This window comes from Malania oleifera, chromosome 1, assembly GCF_029873635.1.
Source record: "Malania oleifera isolate guangnan ecotype guangnan chromosome 1, ASM2987363v1, whole genome shotgun sequence".
NCBI lineage: Eukaryota > Viridiplantae > Streptophyta > Magnoliopsida > Santalales > Ximeniaceae > Malania > Malania oleifera.
Genome location: NC_080417.1, coordinates 120,763,086 through 120,786,053, shown reverse-complemented (window position 1 = coordinate 120,786,053; position 22,968 = coordinate 120,763,086). Strand labels below are relative to the sequence as shown.

Sequence of the window (22,968 nt, the reverse complement as noted above, 5' to 3'; positions counted from 1 at the left end):
TTGTTCCAAGTCATAAAGTTTGTAGCCTTTTATACCAGATGGATATCCTATAAAGATACATTGTCTTACTCTTGAAGAAAATTTTGATCTAGATTGGGTAAGGGTTGATGCATAACACAAACATCCAAAAACTTTTAAAAGTCTATATGCTGGAACATAATTATACAAAACTTCATGTGGAGATTTGTTATTTAAAATTAAATATGGAAGTCTATTAATAAGATATGTTGCAGTGAGTATGCCTTCTCCCCAGAAAATCAAAGGCATGTTTGATTGAAATTTTAAAGATCTTGCTACATTTAAAAGATGTTGGTGCTTTCTCTCAACTATAGAATGTTGTTGAGGCATTTCTACACATGATACTTGATGCAAAATTCCTTTTGACCTAAAAATATTAATCATGTTGAACTCTAAACCATTATCAGATCTTACACATTCAATTTTTGTCTCAAACTGTGTTTCAACCAGATTATAAAAAGGAATGAAAATATTTTGAGCTTTAGATTTCTTTTTCATTAAGTAGGTCCAAGTAAATCTAGAATGGTTATCCACTAAGGTAAGAAAATATCTAGAATTGATATGAGTTGGAATAGAAAATGGTCCTCATATATCAGCATGAACAAGATTGAAAGAAAAACTTTTATTGTATGAATGAGTCTCAAAAAGAAGTCTTTTCTGTTTAGTCAGAGGACAAACCATACAATGATCATCAGGTTTTTCTGAAAAACTAATATCTGATACATGTTTTGAAAGAAAATCCAATCGGGACATAGAAGGATGTCCTAATCTACTATGCCAGATTTTTAAGTTTATGACAGAGTTCACAATATTGGATGTTGGTGAAAACTCAATAGCATGAACAACCAAGTGTTGTAAGATGTATAACCTAGCAGATTTTCTAGCAGTCCCAATCATCCTCCATGGGGTAAATTCCTGAATGAAACAAACATCAAGTAAGAAAATAAATATACATTTCTGAGATGAAGTAAGCTTACTAATCGAAAGCAAATTATATGAGAAAGATGGTACACAAAGTACATCTTTGAGAGTTAATTTTTTAGACTATTTAAATGTGCCAAGGTGAGTAACTAGGATAATGTTTCCATTTGGAAGCATAACAGTAGTGTTTAAAGGCTTTGTTATAGAAGTAAAGGTATCAATGGAATGAACAATATGATCTATAGCACCAGTGTCTACAATCCAATGATGCTGAGATGTTGATGAAGATGTTGAACAACTCAAAGAAAAACTTGAAAGTATCATACCTTGGGTATTCTGTGGAGGAGTGGTAGAAATAACATTGGCTGTTTGATGACTAATGGTTTTATCAGGTTGTGAGTGGATTAGAGCTAATGTTGACCCTATTGGTCACATCCTGTTTTGATCATGACAAATACCTTGATATTTAATGTCTGTCAAGTTTGTGTGCAGGTTCATAATAACAAGATCATTTGATAGCACAAGAAGACTTGAAGGCTAAAGACCCTGAAGACTCATTGTAATCTATATTTTGTGTAATTTGGGTCTGTAATAGTAATATAGGGCAAAGGTCTGTAATAATTTGCACTACATGCATGTAGGAACTTATAAGTTCAAGACCTTAAAGAAGACTTTAGGGATGTTGACCGACACCAGGTTTTTTGGTGTACTTAAAAATACCTTAGAAAAGATCCTAGGTCCCAGTACTTGCACATAAGAAAGTTCCCAACATCACTTACTATATCAGGGGAATCAAGTTAGGCTAAAAATGAACTTAATTGAAAACATTAAGAGGGTTCGGGCAACCGAACAAGTCAATATGTTGACTTGGTGTTCGGGCACCCGAACCACTTTTGAGCGTATTTGCCTCGGGCACTCGAACCTGTGTCAGATTCTTTTTGAACAACCCAGACGCCCGAATGATTACGTTCAAAATGGGCTCGGGTGACTGAATTGATCAGTTTGGTTAACCGAAGTTGGAGCCGAGCACCCGAACTAACGAATAAATGCTACTAACTTTTGTTCAGCCAACCAATTTACTCTTCGTGCACCTGAACCACTAAAAATTAGATTTTTGACTATGTCTATTCGGGCACCCGAACCTCAGATCGGGCACTCGAATTTTGCGAGTTAAAATATTTTTTACTGATTTTTAAATGGGGTAAACTAGGATAATTTTCTTAATAGCTTTTGAAACAAATTTAATTATACCCATTTTATCCCCAATGGTCAAAAAATCCTCCTTGCCTATAAATACCTATTCATTTCTCATAATTAGTAAGGATTAGCAAATTTGATTATGGCAAAATTCTCTCAAAATCCAAAACCCGATTTTAGCCTATACTACTCCAAAACACTCATACACATCATCCTTCTTGATCTTGCAAGTGTTGTGAGTATATTTTGTGTACTTGTGCTTCATTTATACTTGCTAATACTCTCATTAGATTATATTGATTGTTTGATTTTATCGAGAGTAGAAGCATCAAGTTCTTCCACTTATTTAACTTGATAAATCTTGTGTGGGAAGACTTGGAAGGTTGTGGTTCTTACATTGTCATTGCAAGTAACCTAAGCCTATACTTTTGTGTGCAAAAATCATTTTCAAAACTTGTTTTCAAACAACTCTTGTGCTTACTATATTGAAGAAAATATTTTTGAGTTTGTTTGAGTATTTTTGCTAACATCTTTGAAACCCTAATATGATATTGAGATATAGTTTATCTGGTTTTCAAAGAATAGCTTGTTTGATATACACTCTTGTGCTAGATTAGATAAAGTCATTATTCTGAGTGTTGATTGCACACGTAAAGCACCGAACTTATAGTTCATACATCATTGAGGTGCATTGATTATATTGCGTGTATTGGGTACATATCTGCTTTACATGAAAGCATAATCAATATACCATTTGAGTGAATATTTTGTTGTATTTCCAGGCGTGGCCTGAGGGGGCGGTAATCCAGCCCGGTAGGGATTGTGTAAAGGTTGGGGTCAGGCCTGTGAATTTGACCTAGGGCCTTCTTCGACCCGTAAGGAAAATTTGTAAAGGTTGAGGTCAGCCCTGTGTTAATTGACCTGATTGTATTAGGTGCCGCTTCACCCATTAAGTGAGCATTAGTGGAATCCTTGTGCTGGTGTGACCAAGGCGAGAACGTAGACACAGTTGGCCGAACCCCGATAACATATCATGCGTATTCTTTATATTTCTGCAAATTTATTTTCTGCACTTTTATTTTCAGCACATGTATGTTGTATGCTTGATTAATTATATGTAGTACGTGTGTTGATTGAGTTTATAATTAAATAGAAAGGCCCGAGGATTGTGTAATACTGCTGATCTAGTTTAACCTAGGAAGTAATTTTTAAATACACAATTCACCCCACCTCTTGGGAATACACCAAAACTAACAACTAATAATTTCTAACAGTCCTTTTGAGAGAAAGGCAAGTTATTATAAGATTCAAAGGTTGTATCAAGAGGATGACTTGTAACTCGATTAGCTTATGAAGACTTTCATTTCTATTGAGAATTACTGAATTTAAAACTTAGAGGATAGCCATGTATTTTATAGCATTTATCAACTATGTGATTATTCAAACCACAATGAGTGCAAAAAAACTTGGTTCTCCTTTGTTGCTGATTTCTGGAAGCAAATTTGTGGCTTGAAAAATTCGATTCTGGCATTTTACTCATAAGAGCAACTATGTCAATTACCTCAGGTTTGCAGATTTCTCACTGTTTCTCTTCTTGGACCATTAAAGAGAAAACTTTGTTTATTTCTGGTAGAGGTTTCATCATCAGAATCTACCCTTTAATATGATAAAAACCTTCACTCAATCCCATCAAGAATTGAATGGCATGCTGTTTATCTTGATATTTCAAGAATTCCGAATGGCATCACAAGTGCATGTTCTTAGTACACCACAAGAACAAGTGGGAATCTGATTATAATCAACCAATTCATCCTATAAAGACTTAAATTTTGTATAGTAATCTCTTACTGGAATATTTTCTTGAACTAACTTTGATAAATCCTTTTGAAGTTGAAAAATTCTTGACCCATTTCCTTGTGTGAACCTGTTCTTAAGATCTTGCCACATATCCTTGGTAGTGTGGGAGCAAATGATGTTGGCCCCAATTTCCCTTGACACTGAGTTGATAATCCAAGAAGATACCATATTATTGCATCTTTCCCACAAAGCATTTGAAGCATCTGTTGAAGCTGACAAACAATTGTTCCATTCACAAAACTAATCTTATTCTTTGCCTTCAAAGCCATCATCATGGATCTACTCCATGTATGATAATTTTCGCTAGTGAGGACATTTGAAACTAACATTGTACCCGGTGAATCACCCCTCTGTAAGTGGCATGAATTGTTTTCTTCATTTTTATTATTCATTGAAATAGAGGAAGTAGACATGGCAGTGATCTTACATAGCTGTCTTTTCTTTCTTGCTCTGATACCATGAAACAGAGTGTGGTAGCAGCAGATGAAACTCGAACAAGAGAAAGAAAAACTTTTCTATTATTTTCCTCTACAACATTACAAACTGAAGCCTTTGTATATATTTCCAGAGGAAGAAGATAAAAAAGGAAAGAAAACAAAAGTAAAGAGAAGAAACAAAAAAAACAAAAAGACCATAAAAAAAGCAACTAACAAAACTAAACTAACTGCTGCATTGTGTTGTAATAATATGAATTTGGGGTCCACTTAAGGTGTGTATAGACCCATATCGATGATTCCATCGAGTATTTACAAAATTGTCCCCCCAAATAATTGATTTTGAGTCAACACTACACTATTAAAAAATTTAAAACTATTTTGACTCAACTTGCATCTGCATTAGGGCAAGCAAATTTCAGTGAAAATTGAATTACATAAATTAACCGAACCAATTCGGTCGATTCGGTTTGATTAAAATATAATTTGGTTCAATCCGTTTCAATTTTGGTTAAAAATCAATTTTCGATTTTCGGTTCAATTTGGGATATATATAATTTCGGTTAACCGAATTAACTGAATAAAATAATAATTAATAATTAAATATAAATTATATATAATCTCAATCGGTTTTGCCTTCCAGTGCCGAGCGAGCCTCTAGGAGCTTCCACTTTCCAGTTAGTCTCCAGTCTCCAGGTTTTGCACTTCTCGTAGTATGCACTTTGACTTTTTCTCCACTCATCTCCATCTCTAGTCGTCTCCATCTAGATCCTCTCCACCACTCAACTAGACTATTCGACATCCCCAGTCTTCTCCGTCTGCATCATCTCCACCATTCAACTAGACTAATGAACTTTAAGAATCCCATATCGAGGCTTTGAGAGTTCAAGTCGCCTTGCGGCCCTTGCCCTTGGCCCCTTGCCATCACCAAAGCCCACACCTAGTCGCCTAAGTCAATTCACCCTTGTCGGCCCGTTGTGTAACAACCCGAATAATAATGAGGTTTATATAATAAAGAGAGAGGAAAATGGAAACGGGAACAGAAGGAGGCAGTAGACTTCATCGACGGAGGCAAGATTTCGTCGACGAGAAATTACCGAGTGAGGAATGGGCTGCTCTGAATTTAGTCGATGAATACAGGGTTTCGTCGACGAATTTAATGAAGGACTCGTCGATGAGGTGACGTGTCTCGTCGATGAATCTTGCCCTATAGATAACTAAAAATCTGATTTTTATCACATTTCAACGCTCCTCTCTCTCTCTCTCCCCTCTCTCTCTACGTCTCTCTCTCACTTCTCTCTTCGTTTGCGGGCCTGTTTCTCACCAGATCGAAGATTTGAGGCTACCACGATGCTCCTGGCGAAGTTCTTTACAAGTCTGCTAAAGCGGATCGTCGGTGGGACTAAAGTGGAAACCATCCCAAATCCAGGGTAAGGTTTTCTACTCAATATTTGGGTTGTTGACAGTTGAGGAAAGTGTTATACGCATAGAAATACTGAACTTTAGTTTTGAAGAATGTTGTTTCCAGAATGTTAAGTTAGGAGCCCTGCGGGTGCGGGACAAGATTTCTTAGTGGCTTTTTAGGAATCAGGTAAGGGGATAAACTAAGTTAGTTCTTTTGAGAAAATGTATATATATATAACATTTGATTTCAGGAAAGTAAATATGTTTACATACATATGATTTATATTTGAAAAAATACTGTTGAAAATGATGGTATGTTGAATATGTGCAAAATCTGTTAGTGTGACATGAGTATAAAATATTACGAAATACAATTTTCTGAAATGGGATTATGATACGGATTTTTATAATGTGTAAAACCGGCGTATGAACCAAGATTTTTATCTATGTTTGCTGGCGTACGGGCCGTGCTATGATGTGATTTGCCAACGTACGGGCTGTGCTATGATACGCTTGCCGGCGTACGAGCCGTGCTATGATGTGATTTTCCAGCATACGGGTTGTGCTATAATTTGCCGGCGTACGGACCGAGTTATGATAAAATGTGTAATACTGGCGTAGGGGCCGATAATTTTCATGATATACGTATATATGCAAAATGATATGATTGATCTAATAATTAATGATATGAGATATCCATGTATCACAGTTTCAATATATGTTATATGATATCAGAACCTGGTTGGCTTAATTTAGGCTAACACTTGCACAGTATCATTGTTATGTGCCCATGGTCTTCGTGATTATGATATTTGTGTTAACGCCGCTGTATAGAGTGGTGTGAGATTGGATGGTCGATGTAGTTTTTAAGAAGTGTGTGAGCGCCCCTGGTGTATGGACCAGGTCAAGCAAACCCATCGGACTTACAGACTGTACTTTTGACTTAACAGTGGTCGACCAACCATTGTCAGGTCCCCCCTTCGGACCACACAACCCAGTCATGTGGGGGTAATACATGACAATAGCCAACTAACCTACCAGGAATGTTTTTTTATTATTATTATTATATGAGATGAGATATGTTTATGGAAATGCAATATGTTCTGCCATGTTTTGATGATATATATATATATATATGTTTTCCAGGTTGACATAATAGTTACTAATTATGGCCTATATGGTATATGTATAACATGAAATACTCATGTTGCCACACACTGGTATTAGTTTATTTCCCTTACTGAGAGGTGTCTCACTCCTAAATTTTATAAACTTTTTAGGAGCCCCTGATAGGAGAGCGGGTAAAGCCCCGCTGGTCTACTACGGTAGATCTGCCCTTCCAAAAGGGTGAGTATTTTGATAAGGTCAGAGGTATTTTGTGGAAATGGCCCTAAGACATATTCTTTTGGGTTGAGAATTGTGTACATATGGATACAGTGATTGTAGTAACTCTAGTATATTGTGATGTATGGTATAATGAGATATATATATATATATATGATTGTGTATTTCCTGCTGCTTAGGCTTCTGCTATATGTTCTGATATATCTCTGGTACCCACGGGTCCAAGTGGATTATGATCTGTTGAGATTTATGCTGTTGATTTAAAAAAAAAAAAACATGGAAATTAAGCAGGTCGTCACACGTTGCCTTAGCCCTCGCCTAGTTGCCTTAATCGCCTCGCCCTCGCCATGGTCATCACCTCTCAGGTTGTTGCTAAGCCTCTACTACACTGTCATATTTTGATCAATACATCTTCTAAGAAGTCATTTGGGATTATGATTTATGATATAGCTTTGAGATTACAATTGTAATCTAGTTTAATTAAATTCGGTCAATCAAATTAACTAAAAATTCAGTTCGGTTAGGTAATGATCAATTTGTAGTAACCCGACCCTGAAAAAAAAAAAAAAAGAAGATATTTTGGAGAAGATATTTTGAAAAGAGATATTTTGAGATATTTATATATAAATATCTTGGAGGAGATATTTATTTAGATTACTTAAGGGCTAAGTTAGGATTTATTCTATAAATTCTCTTATTCTCTCTTATTCTCTCATTCTCTCTCTCTCTCTCTCTCTCTCTCTCTCTCTCTCTCTCTCTCTCTCTCTCTCTAAGATCCTTCGCCGTTCGTCGTCCGTTTCCAAAAACGGAGGGTACTGTGTGCATCAGAAGAGGAAACTCTACACTTTTAGTGAATCGGATCGTCATTTCGGAGAGTTTCGGGTTTTCCCAAGAATCGAGGTAGGAAACTGATCCTAATTTTGATTGGATATTTGGATAGCAGTAGAAAACATAGTAAGGTTATCTTCTGTGGTTTTAGGTTTTCGGGATCTCGGGTTGTCGTTTTGGACCGTTTTCGTATAAAGTTTAATTTCGAATATAAGGTAAGGGGAACTTGATTACAACAGCTATTTTGGAAAATTAAACTGCTAAAAAGCTAATTTATGTTAGTATTTATGATTTAAATGCTTATTTGTGAAATTCTACCGAACAGAGATGTCGGTTTGATGATTTTACGATTTTTGGTAAAAACAAGGATTTCGACGTATGATCTCTAAATTTTACAAACATCGTTATTTGTGTTTATACTATAGTATAAGAGGCTCGATTCCTTTATTTATTTAGTTAAACCATGTATATTGAATTTCTATCATTTAGCGGGTTTTTGTATTAAACTTGTGTGATATATGTTGAAATGGAAATGAATGTATTTTCTATACTACTGATATATAATATGGGAATGAAATTCCAATTTGTTATACTGACAATGTGATAAACAGAGGCTGGTGATACACCGAACCGCATCAGTAAACAAAGAGGGGTAAACTGAGTGGAAAGACGCCGGTTTGAACCCGATGAAATTATTTCTATACTATTGATATAGATTATGGTGATAAAATCATATTTGTATAAATTGAATTTATGATACATGGAACTACAGCTTGAGAGTCCCGGGAGGGTTGAAAAATACTTTCTTTGTAGGGTGAAATGAAACCACTGTTATATGATACGGCACGATATCGTAACTAGATGTACACGTGCAACCACACGTACTAAACGATGTGGGTACCAAGATGGTCGGCTAGAAGGGTGAAACCATTGGCTGATATTGGGCCAATGGAGGCAGTCGGATCGTATGTAGGTACTCGACAGTGCCTGCATGAACAGGGCATTGGACAAGTATCAGTGCACAACCCGAGCCACGGGGTAAAACTGGTTATAGGGATATTTTGCTGTTGGTCATTTGATAAATCATTAAATGGTCGAAAGACAGATGTGGGAATTTTGTAATATGAATAATGATATACCTGATGCATTATTGTATTGAAAATATTTGATTTATATTTCAGATGTTGAATGAAAATATGCATGTATGCAGTCACGCACTGTTGTAACTCCTTCTTCCTTACTGAGAGGTGTCTCACCCTATCTTACAACCTTTGTTTTCAGGTCCGTCCGTGCGTCGGTCCTAATAGATAAAGGAACTGGGGAGGTTATTTTGGTTAGCTTACGTAAGCATCTAAATTTTGTACTAAACTTGATGAAGTCCTTTTTGGAGGGTTGTAATATGACGATTACTCTAAGTCCTAATGTATGTAAATTATGGATGTATTAGTGAACTCTGGTATAAGGCTAGTAGTAATCCTAATGGATGTTTATGTTTTTCCGCGACATTTACATCATGATTATGTATGATTTACACTCGTATGTCCCTATTTAGGGCTGGTTGTTTCCATATCTTGAACAAGTATAGGTATTTGATGTATGTGAGTGACACCTGAGTCTGTGTAAAGGGCCGGGTCGTTACAGTTGGTATCAGAGCCCATAGCCAGTCGGAAGTATGATTTGATTCATGCTGCCTAGTTCGGGATATGTGCTAAACTAAGAAGTTTCTAGTTGTAATAATCTAGAATATACCAGAGTATAGGACATGGATATGACCTTGAGTTTTGTTTTGTATACCCGGAGACAAAAACAATTGGCAGACTTCTGTGTTTTTCTGGATCATTCGAAGGATTCAGAAAATCATGGCAATCTATTGATGGTGTTGTTTCCAAGTGGAATGGCAGAACTTGAGTTAGAATGATGATGTTAAATTAATGGAGTACATCGATATTCAGGATGTGGATTTAAGGAACTGAGTCTATAGTATGATAGTGTTAGTTGATGCTTAAGCTATTACCTTCTAATGGATTCTCGTAAATGTTTTCAGGATGGAATCCAGGGATATCACTGCCAATATAGGTGGCAGTAGTAATGAGGGTGCCGGCCCCGAGGCTGGTAACGACTCTACTAGTGTGTTACGTGAATTTGCACAGAAGCTTATGGCTGAGGTAGTGCGTACAAATAGAGGGTAGGATCGTCTTATGACTGAGTTGGGTTGCTCCATTGAGCAGTTCACCAGATTGAAGCCCTCTGCTTTTGTGGGCGGTACAGATCTAGTTCATGCTGAGAATTGGATCCAAGAGATCGAGAAGATTTAAGGTGTGTTAAATTGCACTGAAAAGCAGAAAGTCACCTTCGCCACGTTCAAGTTGGCAGGGGAGGCTGAGAGATGATAGGGGTCGATAAAGTAGATGGAGGAGCACCGACCGATACCGATAGTGTTGACATGGGCCCGATTCAAAGAGCTCTTCTTTGAACGTTATTTTTCAGCCATAATTAGAAATGCGAAAATGGAGGAATTTATAAATTTGACGCAGGGTTCACTGACAGTGCAGTAGTACACTGCTAAGTTCCAAGAGCTGTCTCAATTTGCTCCATTTGTGATTCCTAATGAAGCAAAAAAGGCTTGGATGTTTCAGAGGGGTCTGAGGAGCGAGATCCGTAAGCAGACGGCGATTCTGCAGTTGCAGGATTTTTCTATGTTGGTTGATAAAGCCACGGTAGCAGAGGAGTGTTTACTGGAGGATGCAGAAGTTCAGGTTACGAAGAAGAGACCAGCGCCTCCTAATTATTCATTTGGGGCAGGATAGAGTAAGTGGAAGAAAAATAGTGGTGGCACGTCCCAGAATGCCGCAAGTGTTCCACGTTGCTCTTTATGTGGTAAGAAACACCAGGGGCAGTGTTGGCTGTCTATGGGAGCCTGTATGCGGTGTGGTAGACAATGACATCAGATGAGAGACTGTCCGAGGCAGAGGAATGATGGAGTCACACAGCAGCAATACCGAGGGAATGCTTCGACATAGCGTGGCGGTCAGCAGGGGGGTACTGCCCAAGCTAGGGTATAATCTTTGACTCCTGGTGACGCTGAGAATGCTGGTGACGTGGTCACAGGTACTATTTATGTGTTTTTTCATGAAGTTGTAGTACTTTTTGATTCTAGAGCTACGCATTCTTTTATTTCTCGTAATTTTGTTAAACTATGTGGTTTGGGGGTGCAACTGTTGGATTATGAACTGGTAGTGATTACGCCGTCTAGGTCTACAGTCGGGTGTAGTAAGTTAGTCCGTAACTTTCCTGTGGAAATTCAGGGAAGAATACTACCAGTTAACCTAGTGGTCTATGACATGCATGGTTTTGATATCATCCTTGGGATGGACTGGTTATCGACTAGTTATGCTAGTATTGATTGCCGCAGGCGGGAGTGTTGTTTAAACCACTAGGGGAGCAGGAATTCAGATTTCAGGGGTCGTGTGTGCGTTCTACACCACGAATCCTTTCAGGTTTGCAAGCTAGGAGGCTACTCCTAGATGGCCGCCAAGGGTATCTGACGTTTGTGAAAGATACGCCGGTTGAAGAAAATAAGTTGGAAACAATTGTTGTAGTTTGCGAGTTCCCTGACGTGTTTCCAGAGGACTTGCTAGGGTTACCTCCGGACAGGGAAGTGGAATTTGCGATAAAGCTAGTTCTAGATACGGCGCCGATATCGAAAGCTCAGTACCGTATGGCTCCAGCTGAATTGAAAGAATTGAAGGAACAACTTTAGGAGCTCCTAGACAAGGGGTACATTCGTCCTAGTGTTTCTCCTTGGGGAGCGCCCATTTTGTTCGTTAAGAAGAAGGATGGGTCGATGAGGATATGCATCGACTACAGAGAACTGAACAAGGTGACAATAAAGAATAAATATCCGCTACCTCAGATCAATGATCTGTTTGACCAGCTTTAGGGCACGCAGATCTACTCTAAGATTGATCTACGATCAAGGTATCACCAGCTGAAGGTGAAAGTGGAAGACGTTCCTAAGACGGCATTTCGAACTCGGTATGGCCATTATGAATTTATGGTTATGCCTTTTGGTTTGACTAATGCATCTGCAGCGTTTATGGATTTGATGAACAAGGTCTTTCATGAATATTTAGACCGGTTCGTCGTGGTATTTATTGACGACATCCTAGTGTATTCTAGGAGCGCTGCAGAGCATGAGGAGCATTTGAGGCTTATCTTGCAAATGCTTAGGAATAAGAAATTGTATGCTAATTTGAAGAAGTGTGAGTTCTGGCTAGAGAAGATTGCGTTTCTTAGTCACGTTGTGTCCAAGGAAGGTGTATCCGTGGACCCGAGTAAGATTGAAGCAGTAGTGAACTGGGCGAGATCGAAGAATGTTTAGGAAGTTAGAAGCTTTTTAGGTCTTGCAGGTTACTACCATCGTTTTGTGGAAGGGTTCTCTAGTTTAGCAGGTCCTTTGACGCGACTCATGAGGAAGAACGTGAGGTACGTTTGGACTGAGGAGTGTGAGTTGAGTTTCTAGGAGCTGAAACGGCGACTAGTTACTGCTCCAATCCTGACCATTCATTCAGGGGATGGTGGATTCATTATTTATAGTGACGCCTCTAAGAAGGGTCTTGGTTGTATTCTAATACAGCAGAGCAGAGTAATTGTTTATGCTTCTCGGCAACTTAAAGAGTACGAGAAGAACTACCCGACACATGATATGAAATTAGCAGCGGTAGTATATGCATTAAAATTTTGGAGGCATTACTTGTATGGTGAAAAGTGCGAGGTTTTTACTGACCATAAAAGTCTTAAATACTTTTTCACCCAGAAGGAGCTGAACATGAAACAACGCAGGTGGCTAGAGTTGATTAAAGACTACGACTGTGTTATTAGCTATCACTCAAGAAAGGCTAATGTGGTAGTTGATGCTTTGAGTCGGAAGTCTATTGATGCGTCTGTTTCAGCGATTAGAGTTTAGCACCAAATTTGTATGGACTTGGAAAGGTTGGGCTTGGAAGTGGTAGAAGGAAATCATCAGGCTGTCCTTGCCAGCTTGGTGGTGCAACCGACCTTACAAGAGAGGATCCGTGTAGCGCAAAAAGAGGATCCAAAGTTAGTTGAGGTTATAGAAGGAGTTCGGAATGGTTTAAAGCTAGACTTTAGTATTTCTGGTGATGGGATACTGAGATTCCGCAACATGGTTTGCGTTCCGAATGATGCCGTGATTAAATGGGTTATTCTAGAGGAGGCACACCGTTCGCTCTACACTGTACATCCTGGTAGTACGAAAATGTACCGGGATTTGAGGGAATCTTTCTGGTGGTCTAATATGAAAAGAGAGATCGCCCGATTTGTAGAACAGTGTCTGACATGTCAGCAAATTAAAGCAGAACATCGGAAGCCGGCAGGACCACTTCAACCACTCGACGTCCCTGAGTGGAAGTGGGAACATGTCTCAACGGATTTTGTGACGGGTTTACCTGCGGCGATGCATGGGTAGAACACCATATGGGTTATAGTAGATCGGTTGACGAAGACTGCACACTTCATTCCAATCAGAGTCAGCTACTCTCTGAATAGGCTGGCAGAACTTTATGTGCAAGAGGTGGTACGACTCCATGGTGTTCCTATATCTATTGTTTCAGATCGAGATTCACGTTTTACATCTCGTTTCTAGAAAAGTTTACAGGATGCCTTGGGATTGCGATTGATGTTCAATACGTCTTTTCACCCACATACGGATGGACAATCTGAGAGAACTATTCAGACGTTAGAAGATATGTTGCGGGCTTGTATACTAGATTTTGGTAATAGTTGGATACGATATCTACCGCTTGTTGAATTTGCATATAACAACAGTTACCAGGCGAGCATAAAGATGACACCTTATGAGGCTTTATACGGTTGTCGGTGTCGATCTCCACTGTACTGGGATCAGGTAGGTGAGCGGCAGATACTAGGTCCAGAACTGATTCAGCAGACCTCTGCAAAGGTTGCATTGATCAGGGAAAGAATTAAAGCAGCTCAGAGTCAATAGAAGAATTATGCTGATACTCGTCGGCGAGAGTTGGAATTTGAAATAGGAGATATGGTATTCTTGAGAATCGCTCCGATGAAAGGGGTGATGAGATTCGGGAAGAAGGGGAAGCTAAGTCCTCGATATGTCGGGCCTTTTGAAATCCTTGAAAGGATAGGTTCGGTTGCTTATCGAGTGGCTTTACCTCCAGCATTATCCCGAGTTCATGATGTATTTCACGTGTCTATACTGAGGAAGTATATACCAGATCCATCGCATGTACTGAGTTACGAACCTCTAGAGATCAGTGAGGCTTTATCATATGAGGAGGTACTAGTATTAATATTAGATTGGAAAGTTCAGCAGTTACGGACTAGGGAAATACCGCTAGTGAATGTATTATGGCGTAACCATACAGTGGAGGAAGCTTCATGGGAGTTAGAGTCAGAAATATGCTAGAAGTACCCGCAGTTATTTTCGGATGGTATGTAATTATGTATAGTAGTATAGGTGGTATGGTCTTCGGGAGAGTTTTGTGTGTGTAATCTTCCGAAGCATCACATTGTAACCACGGTATTCCTCCGCCATAAGCGAGGGTAGATAATAACTTTGTGCCGGAGCTGCTTTGAGGGTGGCTGCCGACTCTTCTGTAGGTCTCCGACATAAGGTAGAGTATGCTTGGTATCAGTTGGTGAATTTCGGAGACGAAATTCTTATAAGGAGGGGAGATTGTAGTAACCCGACCCAAAAAAAAAAAAAAAGATATTTTGGAGAAGATATTTTGAAAAGAGATATTTATATATAAATATCTTAGAGGAGATATTTATTTAGATTACTTAAGGGTTAAGTTAGGATTTATTCTATAAAATCTCTTATTCTCTCTCATTCTCTCATTCTCTCTCTCTCTCTCTCTCTCTCTCTCTCTCTCTCTCTCTCTCTCTCTCTCTCTCTAAGATCCTTCGCTGTTCGTCGTCCGTTTCCAAAAACGGAGGGTACTGCGTGGATCAAAAGAGGAAACTCTATACTTTTAGTGAATCGGATCAACGTTTCGGAGAGTTTCGGGTTTTCCCAAGAATCGAGGTAGGAATCTGATCCTAATTTTGATTGGATATTTGGATAGCAGTAGAAAACATAGTAAGGTTATCTTCTGTGGTTTTAGGTTTTCGGGATCTCGGGTTGTCGTTTTGAACCGTTTTCGTACGAAGTTTCATTTCGAATATAAGGTAGGGGGAACTTGATTACAACAGCTATTTCGGAAAACTAAACCGCTAAAAAGCTAGTTTATGTTATTATTTATGATTTAACTGCTTATTTGTGAAATTCTACCGAACAGAGATGCCGATTTGACGATTATACGATTTTTGGTAAAAACAAGGATTTCGACGTATGATCTCCAAATTTTACAAACATTGTTATTTGTGTTTATACTATAGTATGAGAGGCTCGATTTCTTTATTTATTTAGTTAAACTATGTATATTGAATTTCTATCATTTAGCGGGTTTTTGTATTAAACTTGTGTGATATATGTTGAAATAGAAATGAATGTATTTTCTATACTACTGATATAGAATATGGGAATGAAATTCCAATTTGTTATACTGACAATGTGATAAACAGAGGCTGGTGATACACCGAGCTGCATCAGTAAACAAAGAGGGGTAAACTGAGTGGAAAGACGCCGGTTTGAACCCGATGGAATTATTTCTATACTATTGATATAGATTATAGGAGATAAAATCATATTTGTATAAATTGAATTTACGATACACAGAACCACAGCTTGAGAGTCCCGGGAGGGTTGAAAAATACTTTCTTTGCAGGGTGAAATGAAACCACTGTTATATAATACGGCACGATACCGTAGCTAGATGTACACGTGCAACCACAAGTACTAAACGATGTGGGTACCAAGATGGTCGGCTAGAAGGGTGAAACCATTGGCTGATATTGGGCCAATGGAGGCAGTCAGATCGTATGTAGGTACTCGACAGTGCCTGCACGAACAGGGCATTGGACAAGTATCAGTGCACAACCCGAGCCACGGGGTAAAACTGGTTATAGGGATATTTTGCTATTGGTCATTTGATAAATCATTAAATGGTCGAAAGACAGATGTGAGAATTTTGTAATATGAATAATGATATACCTGATGCATTACTGTATTGAAAATATTTGATTTATATTTCAGATGTTGAATGAAAATATGCAGTCACGCACTGTTGTAACTCCTTCTTCCTTACTGAGAGGTGTCTCACCCTATCTTACAACCTTTGTTTTCAGGTCCGTCCATGCGTCGGTCCTAATAGATAAAGGGATTGGGGAGGTTATTTTGGTTAGCTTACGTAAGCATCTAAATTTTGTACTAAACTTGATGAAAGTCCTTTTTGGAGGGTTGTAATATGACGATTACTCTAAGTCCGAATGTATGTAAATTATGGATGTATTAGTGAACTTTGGTATAAGGCTAGTAGTAATCCCAATGGATGTTTATGTTTTTCCGCGACATTTACATCATGATTATGTATGATTTACACTCGTATGTCTCTGTTTAGGGCCGGTTATTTCCATATCTTGAACAAGTATAGGTATTTGATGTATGTGAGTGACACCTAAGTCTGTGTAAAGGGCCGGGTCGTTACACAATTAGTAAGGTTAATTCGGTTAGTTTAATTATGGTAAATTCTTCCTCTTCAATTTTTACCTCAATACTCAGCAACTGCGTGATTATCTTATTGAAATAATTGAGGTGGTCTCTAACTTCTGTGCCCTAAGTCATCCTCAACTGATACAATTGTTTCTTCAAATACAGTTGATTAACTAAGGACTTGAACATATAAATATTCTCTAATTTTTTCCAAAGCTCAGCTAGTAATGTTTCATTCAACACACTGTATTTAATATATGGAGCTAAACTTAAGCGAATGGTACTTACCATTTTCATTTCTAGCTCCTCCCACTGATCATCTGATATGGTCTCTGGCTTCTTGTCTTTCCCATGAAGTGTCATAATAAGTCCCTGTTGGACCAACACATCCTTCACAGTGCTCTGCCATAAACTGAAATTATTTTTTCCATTAAAGGGCTCTACCTCGAACTTGGCTGTCGAAGTACTCGCCATTTAAATTTTTTTTTTCTTTCTCCTTTTTTTTTTCTCTCTCTTCTGACGTCAGCACCTATCAGGATGACATCAGTGCTTCACGGGGAGGATCTGCGGCTCGACCTGGATCCCTGATCCACTGCACATGCGACCCGCACGTGTTCTAGCTGATCCAGATGCTGACCCGCGCCTTGACCCAGCGGGTTCTGCTTGGATCCGACTCGCAACATAGACTCTTGACCCCCGTGTCAATCCGTTGCGTTCTGTACCCGACCCGATTCTGAATCTAGGTCTGTCACCCAATTCGGACATTGTTCATCATGTTCTTCATTCGCGAAAAAAAAAATTTTTCCTTCTGAATTTTTTTTCACACCTTCAATTGAAAAATGATCTTCCTTCAATTGAAAAACTTTCAGAATAATTTTCTAGCACCTAATCTGAATTCGCGTACCTCAATCCGATCTGAACAAATTGCTCTGATCTTGAGCACTCCCGTGGAAAAACTATACAAAAAATTTCTTTCGAATTGATCAGATCTATCAGATCTGCACCCAATCAAAACCATGCTTTGATACCGCTTGTTGACGTGCAGCGATTTTAATCTTTCGATCAACAAAATAAATAGCACAAAAAACATCACAAAAAAATGTAAACGAGAGATTTTACGTGGTTCGGTAAGATTGCCTACGTCCAAGAAGCGTGCACTTGAAGAAAAATCCACTATGAAACGATGGTAGTACAAGATCTGATCAGATTCTCCCCAATCCCAGATCCCTTGTACACCCCTTCACCTGTCAAACCAATAAAGGAAAAATCTTCCTAGAGAAAAAGCACCCTCTAACTCTCCTTGTATAAAATGACAAGCAATCTTTTTTTTTTTCTATGACTTACAAACATATATATAACACCATATAACTATTGGATTTAGAGACGATCCAATGACTATGATAAAAGTCATAATAAATAAATAAAAATATATTTTTTAACAATATATATATATATATATATAATTGAGGATATGAAAGTAAAAAAGAAAAATATTAACCCTTAGAAGAGAGTTTGAATTTGAAATTTCTACCTAAAATCTTTTAATATAATTACCATAATTATCTTAAAATATCCTTATAATTTATTATAATTACTCTTTTAAATAAATTTAAATATCCTTTTAAGTTTTAACTTTTAATTGTTTTTAAGAATATATAATTAAAAAAAATACACACACGTAAAAGGTGTCATTGCTAGTAAATATAGAAGAAATGAGATGAGGGGACAGACCTGATGTTGCCATCCGTTGAGGCCGTGGGGATCCGACTGATCATTCACATCGAAACACGTGGCAGTTCCAGAGTAGTTATAGAATATGTTAGCCGCACCATACAACTTGGCAAATGTATCATTCCCAGTTGTTTGATCGTCAACTGCCCTACACATCTGCACACCCTCAAATTCACATCAACTATTACGTACGCATGACATTAACTCTTTAATGATTGGTTCCTTAAGACTTAAAAAATCTTTGGTTGAGTAAGACTGATAATAAACTAGGTATAAAACTTATAATTAAAAAAAAAAAAAGTACTGGCATTTGGAAAGCACACTTAACTTTTGTTTTTATTAAAGGACAACTTTACCCCTTGTTTTTTAATTTTATTAAAAAAAAAAAGTGGGTAATTTCTTAATCTAAAATATAGAGAGCCGTGAATCGTGCATGCATACGGCTTGTGTATATAATAGGAATGTATATATATAGGGATAGGTCCTATATAATTTCTTCAGGATCGAGTATATGCATACCTGTTTTATGGGATAAGCTGGCAAGGGATTTATGAAATTGGAAGGAGTCGGGTAATCTGTCATGGCAGTGTAAGTATATGCTGTTGCAAGCCAATTCTTTATATCAGCCGCACTAATATTATTCCTGTTAAAAAGAAAATAAGGCAAAAGAAGGTAAAAGTTTGACAGAAGAATTTGTCAATGAAAATTAATTTGGTGATTACGAACAAAAGATTAAATAAAAAAAGTGCTTACTTGCATAATCTGAATGATTTTTGCAGTACGTCAAGTCTCCCTGCTTGCTGTACAACGTTTTCTATGTGCTCCCACGATCCTTTTATCACTTTGTAACAATTCTCGCTCTCACTCTAGTGTTTCACATGCAACAAACAGCAAAAATATACAGAATTTTTTAAAATTGCAACCCCAAGAGACCTTAAAGCAAATTCCAGAGAGAGAGAGAGAGAGAGACCCTGAAGTCGTTGGTGATGATGGTGTTGAAGGAATTGGGAGATGTTATATCGTCAAAATTGAGGATGGGGGCAGAAGAAGCCAGAGCTCCCATGGTCACATGTGGGTACTTCAGCCTAAACCACGCTGCCAGCACTGCTCAATGAAAAACAAACCAATCAATCACTAATACTCATAATCACAATTAGAAATTCAGAATCACTCCCGTCTCATCCTTTCATTCATTAATTGTTCTTGAGATCAAGGATGATTAATTAATTAATGGGGGAAACAAATACATACTTCCTCCATAGGATCCTCCAAAGACGAACACAGGAGAGTCCGTTGCTGTTAAATTATTCTTGAGATCAATGATGAGAGTGGCATAGTCCGCCAATGCCTGTGTCGAGCTCAGATACCCAAGCGTGCTTGCATTTCTGTATGCTACATCCTTATTGCCCCCAAACGGATGAGATTTTCCGTAGTATCTATGCTGCAGTTTCAATTCACAGTTGGAAAAGAAGGAGTCAAGCGGATCCCAATAAACTCTTCCTTACCCAGCCCCAATCTCATTGAATATATATATATATATATATATATATATATATATTATTCAAATAAATAAATGAAAACGAGGACGTGGGTGGTGATCTCCTCTCTCATGCTCTGTAACTTTACTGTGCATCTATGTACCCATTCTCTGTTTGCATACCCAGAAAATTGAAGAAAGTTCTAAATATTGCATATAATTTGAATGAGAAAATTGAAAGTATTACCTCAATGAAAACAAGAAGAGCTCTGAAATGGGGGGCGGTTTCGAACATAAAGCCCGTGTTCTGCGCGAACCACTCTATATCTCCTTCATTTCCCATATAGACGAAGATGGGGGAGTTATTGGCGGCGCCACCCCAGTGCTTGTGGCTGATCAAGTATCTCTGTTGGAAGGTTTGGTAGCTCTGGGGATTGAAATTAAAGTGATCCAGAGTTTGGGTAAAGTACTTGGCTTCGTATAGCTCATCTCTTTTTTCCGCAGCAAGAGAGAATCTCTCGGGCTGAATAACAGAAGAAGGAAACCTGGGCGTGATTTTGCCAATTGATCTGTCAACGACGGCGGATAAAAAGAGCAAGAGAGAAACCCAAAAAGATTTAGAGCCACCTGCCATTATCCTCGCTCTTGTGGCTCTCTGGTTTCTACCCATTACCCATTGTATATACACACACACAGAGGGAGAGGGTGTGGGGGAGAAGGTTGGGAAGGAATCTACTAAAGTCCAAGACGACTATACAGTAAGCTAAGGAGTAGGTTGGGGCCTTGGAGATCCTATGCATTGAGATGGAGAAGATGCCGTGTGATATATGGTGGAAATGCATTTGATCAGGAACAAGCGGGTTGATCTTCACAGAGGAAAAATATCAAACAGGTTGTGGGCCCTGACTTGAGTGGGATATTGGGATGGACAGTGCACGCCTGTACGGGAACAGATTGCAGGAATGCGGGAGCATGGGATCTTGGACTGATGGACACTGCTTGGCAAGTGTGCTCCTTGCTTTGAACTTTGTACCTTTCAATGACTACTTTAGCCACGGGCTGCTAGGCTGCAGTTCTCACATTAGGTTACGTCCTCCAGTTAGCCATCGCTTTTTCCGAGTTTTTATCGCTTTTAATTTTATTTTATTTTAAAATATCTAAGAAAAATTAGGAAAAACTTTATTTGCCCAGTTTTATATGTCCTAAAAAACACTGGATAGTCGTGCATTTTTTGTTAAAATGACGCTCACTCTCACCTCCCAGTTAAAAAAAATGTTGGACCATCGAACATTTTTTGCACTCCCCATTCAACATTCAATAATTCAAATATTTTTTTATATTAGGAATTATTTGGAGATTTAAACGATTTTCAATGTTTTCTTTAAAGATAAAAAGAAAATATTAGGAGTATTTAAACAACTTTAATTTTTAACTTGTAAATTTTTTTAACACTTTCAAACACAATGAGTGTGTTCTAAAACTTGAAAAAAAAATAATTCCATTATATTTTTACCTACCCAAGGTGCAGTTATAGTTTATAATGAATAACGTTCAATAAATATTGTCATGACCTAATGTAGGATATAATCTAGTGAACAAACTTTGCACAAATAATTTTGCCATTACAAACTCTTTTTTCGAATAAGCCAATTCATTTGGGACCGTGTGGATCCACTCTTTTTCTTATTCAAATATCAGCCCTTTGTCTCTACGTTTTTACATTGAGAATTCTTTGCAGATGAAGAGATGTGAAAGGGACTTCTTACTTCCCAAATAGATCCTCCAAATGACTCCTTAGTCGATTAATAGATCACTTCGGAATAGTATATACATCACACATTTTGGATCAAGTAAAAACTCTGGCTTTCCAACATGCTACTGCTACATCCATTTCATTAGGAATTGATGATCTTTTAACAATACCCTCTAAAGGATGGCTAGTCTAACAATCTAACAAACTTAAACCAACAAAAATACACTAATTGTTGCAATGGTAGAAAAGGATTCATGTAACTGATCCCAAACACCACCTACTAATAAGCGAGCTTCCAAACTATTTACTTATAAATAATCTTCAAAAATGAATATTTAATATTGGTTATAGTTTTTCTGCCATTTGAATAAAGAGTTAGGCAGCCAAGAGTCAATAAGAATTAACTATTTCGAAGTGTTCAATTAGTTATGATGGGAAGTGTTCATTTGAAAGATTGAAGGTAATCATACTCTATTTGGTTCATTGAGTTCATAGAAGAAGTAAGAAGATGCCCTAACTGCATGAGAGCACTAGTGTTGGCTTTTTAAGTCCAATCCTTATTTTGATGCTAACAAATCACCAGTATCTTATGTGTGCATTTAGTATGTGAACATGTTTTCATTTCAGCACGAACATAAGATACCAAAAAATGGATGTTAGCTAGAACATAAAGCTCACACTCTCCTCGCGTTTTTCATGAAGGTTAAAGAGTAAAGAAAATCAAGAAGAAGACATTTTGATTTTATTTGTATGATGCATTTAAGTTTTTATATGTTGGTTTATAATAATTGCATACATCCTACATGATATGTCTTTATGCTCAAACAGAAACTGTAGATAGACCTTAGGGTTGATGGTCGACCGATGCCAGATTTTTTAGGGTAAATTAAAATACCTAGACCATAAAAAGACCATGGGTCCTTGCACTTGTACTTGGGAAAGTTTTCATTTTCACATATGCTATCAAAGATCACACAAATTTCAACAAGAAGTCTTGCCAAGATAAGGGAATGAAGGTTTTGATGCAAGGGTCTTGCTACATAGATCCATTTATAACAATAACCTAAGAAGATATACATTGGAGCAAAATGAGTTTGATTTCCCAACATCAAGCTATCATGAGATGATAGATTTAAACTGTTGTAGCTCAACCCTTACACTAGGGTAGAAAATTGAAGCACCTCGTGTTTAGATTATGCTACTAGGTCACCACCTCTGTCTTTTGATCTAGGAAACTCATACTACTTGAAATTTTTGTTCAATCCTTAAATGTTAGCATACATGCATTGTATCAAGTAGGCATTCATTTTGAAAATTAGAGCCCCAAATGCCAAGAAAATAAAATGTTGACTTT

General features: G+C 37.8%; 1 protein-coding gene and 1 long non-coding RNA gene across 4 annotated transcripts in view; both read right to left on the bottom strand.

Moving 5' to 3' along the window:
* LOC131156104 (uncharacterized) overlaps positions 1-20,832 on the bottom strand; it is a 28,400-nt gene extending 7,568 nt beyond the window's left edge. For 2 of the 3 annotated variants that reach the window (XM_058109551.1, XM_058109558.1), the window contains exons 1-6: positions 20,109-20,832; positions 19,636-19,825; positions 19,355-19,488; positions 19,138-19,250; positions 18,904-19,027; positions 18,385-18,540 (exon numbers count right to left, since the gene is read on the bottom strand). In XM_058109551.1, the coding sequence (XP_057965534.1) occupies positions 18,385-18,540; positions 18,904-19,027; positions 19,138-19,250; positions 19,355-19,488; positions 19,636-19,825; positions 20,109-20,531 (1,140 nt within the window). In that variant the 5' untranslated portion in view covers positions 20,532-20,832. Of the gene's footprint in view, positions 1-8,688; positions 8,991-18,384; positions 18,541-18,903; positions 19,028-19,137; positions 19,251-19,354; positions 19,489-19,635; positions 19,826-20,108 lie in introns of those variants that run through there. The other variant, XM_058109564.1, reaches the window with a different exon arrangement.
* LOC131166513 (uncharacterized) lies at positions 16,716-17,659 on the bottom strand. Its single transcript, XR_009139870.1, has 2 exons — positions 17,558-17,659; positions 16,716-17,479 (listed from the first exon to the last, which is right to left on the bottom strand). It is a non-coding gene; the product is annotated as an uncharacterized LOC131166513 (long non-coding RNA).
* Positions 20,833-22,968: the final 2,136 nt, after the last annotated feature.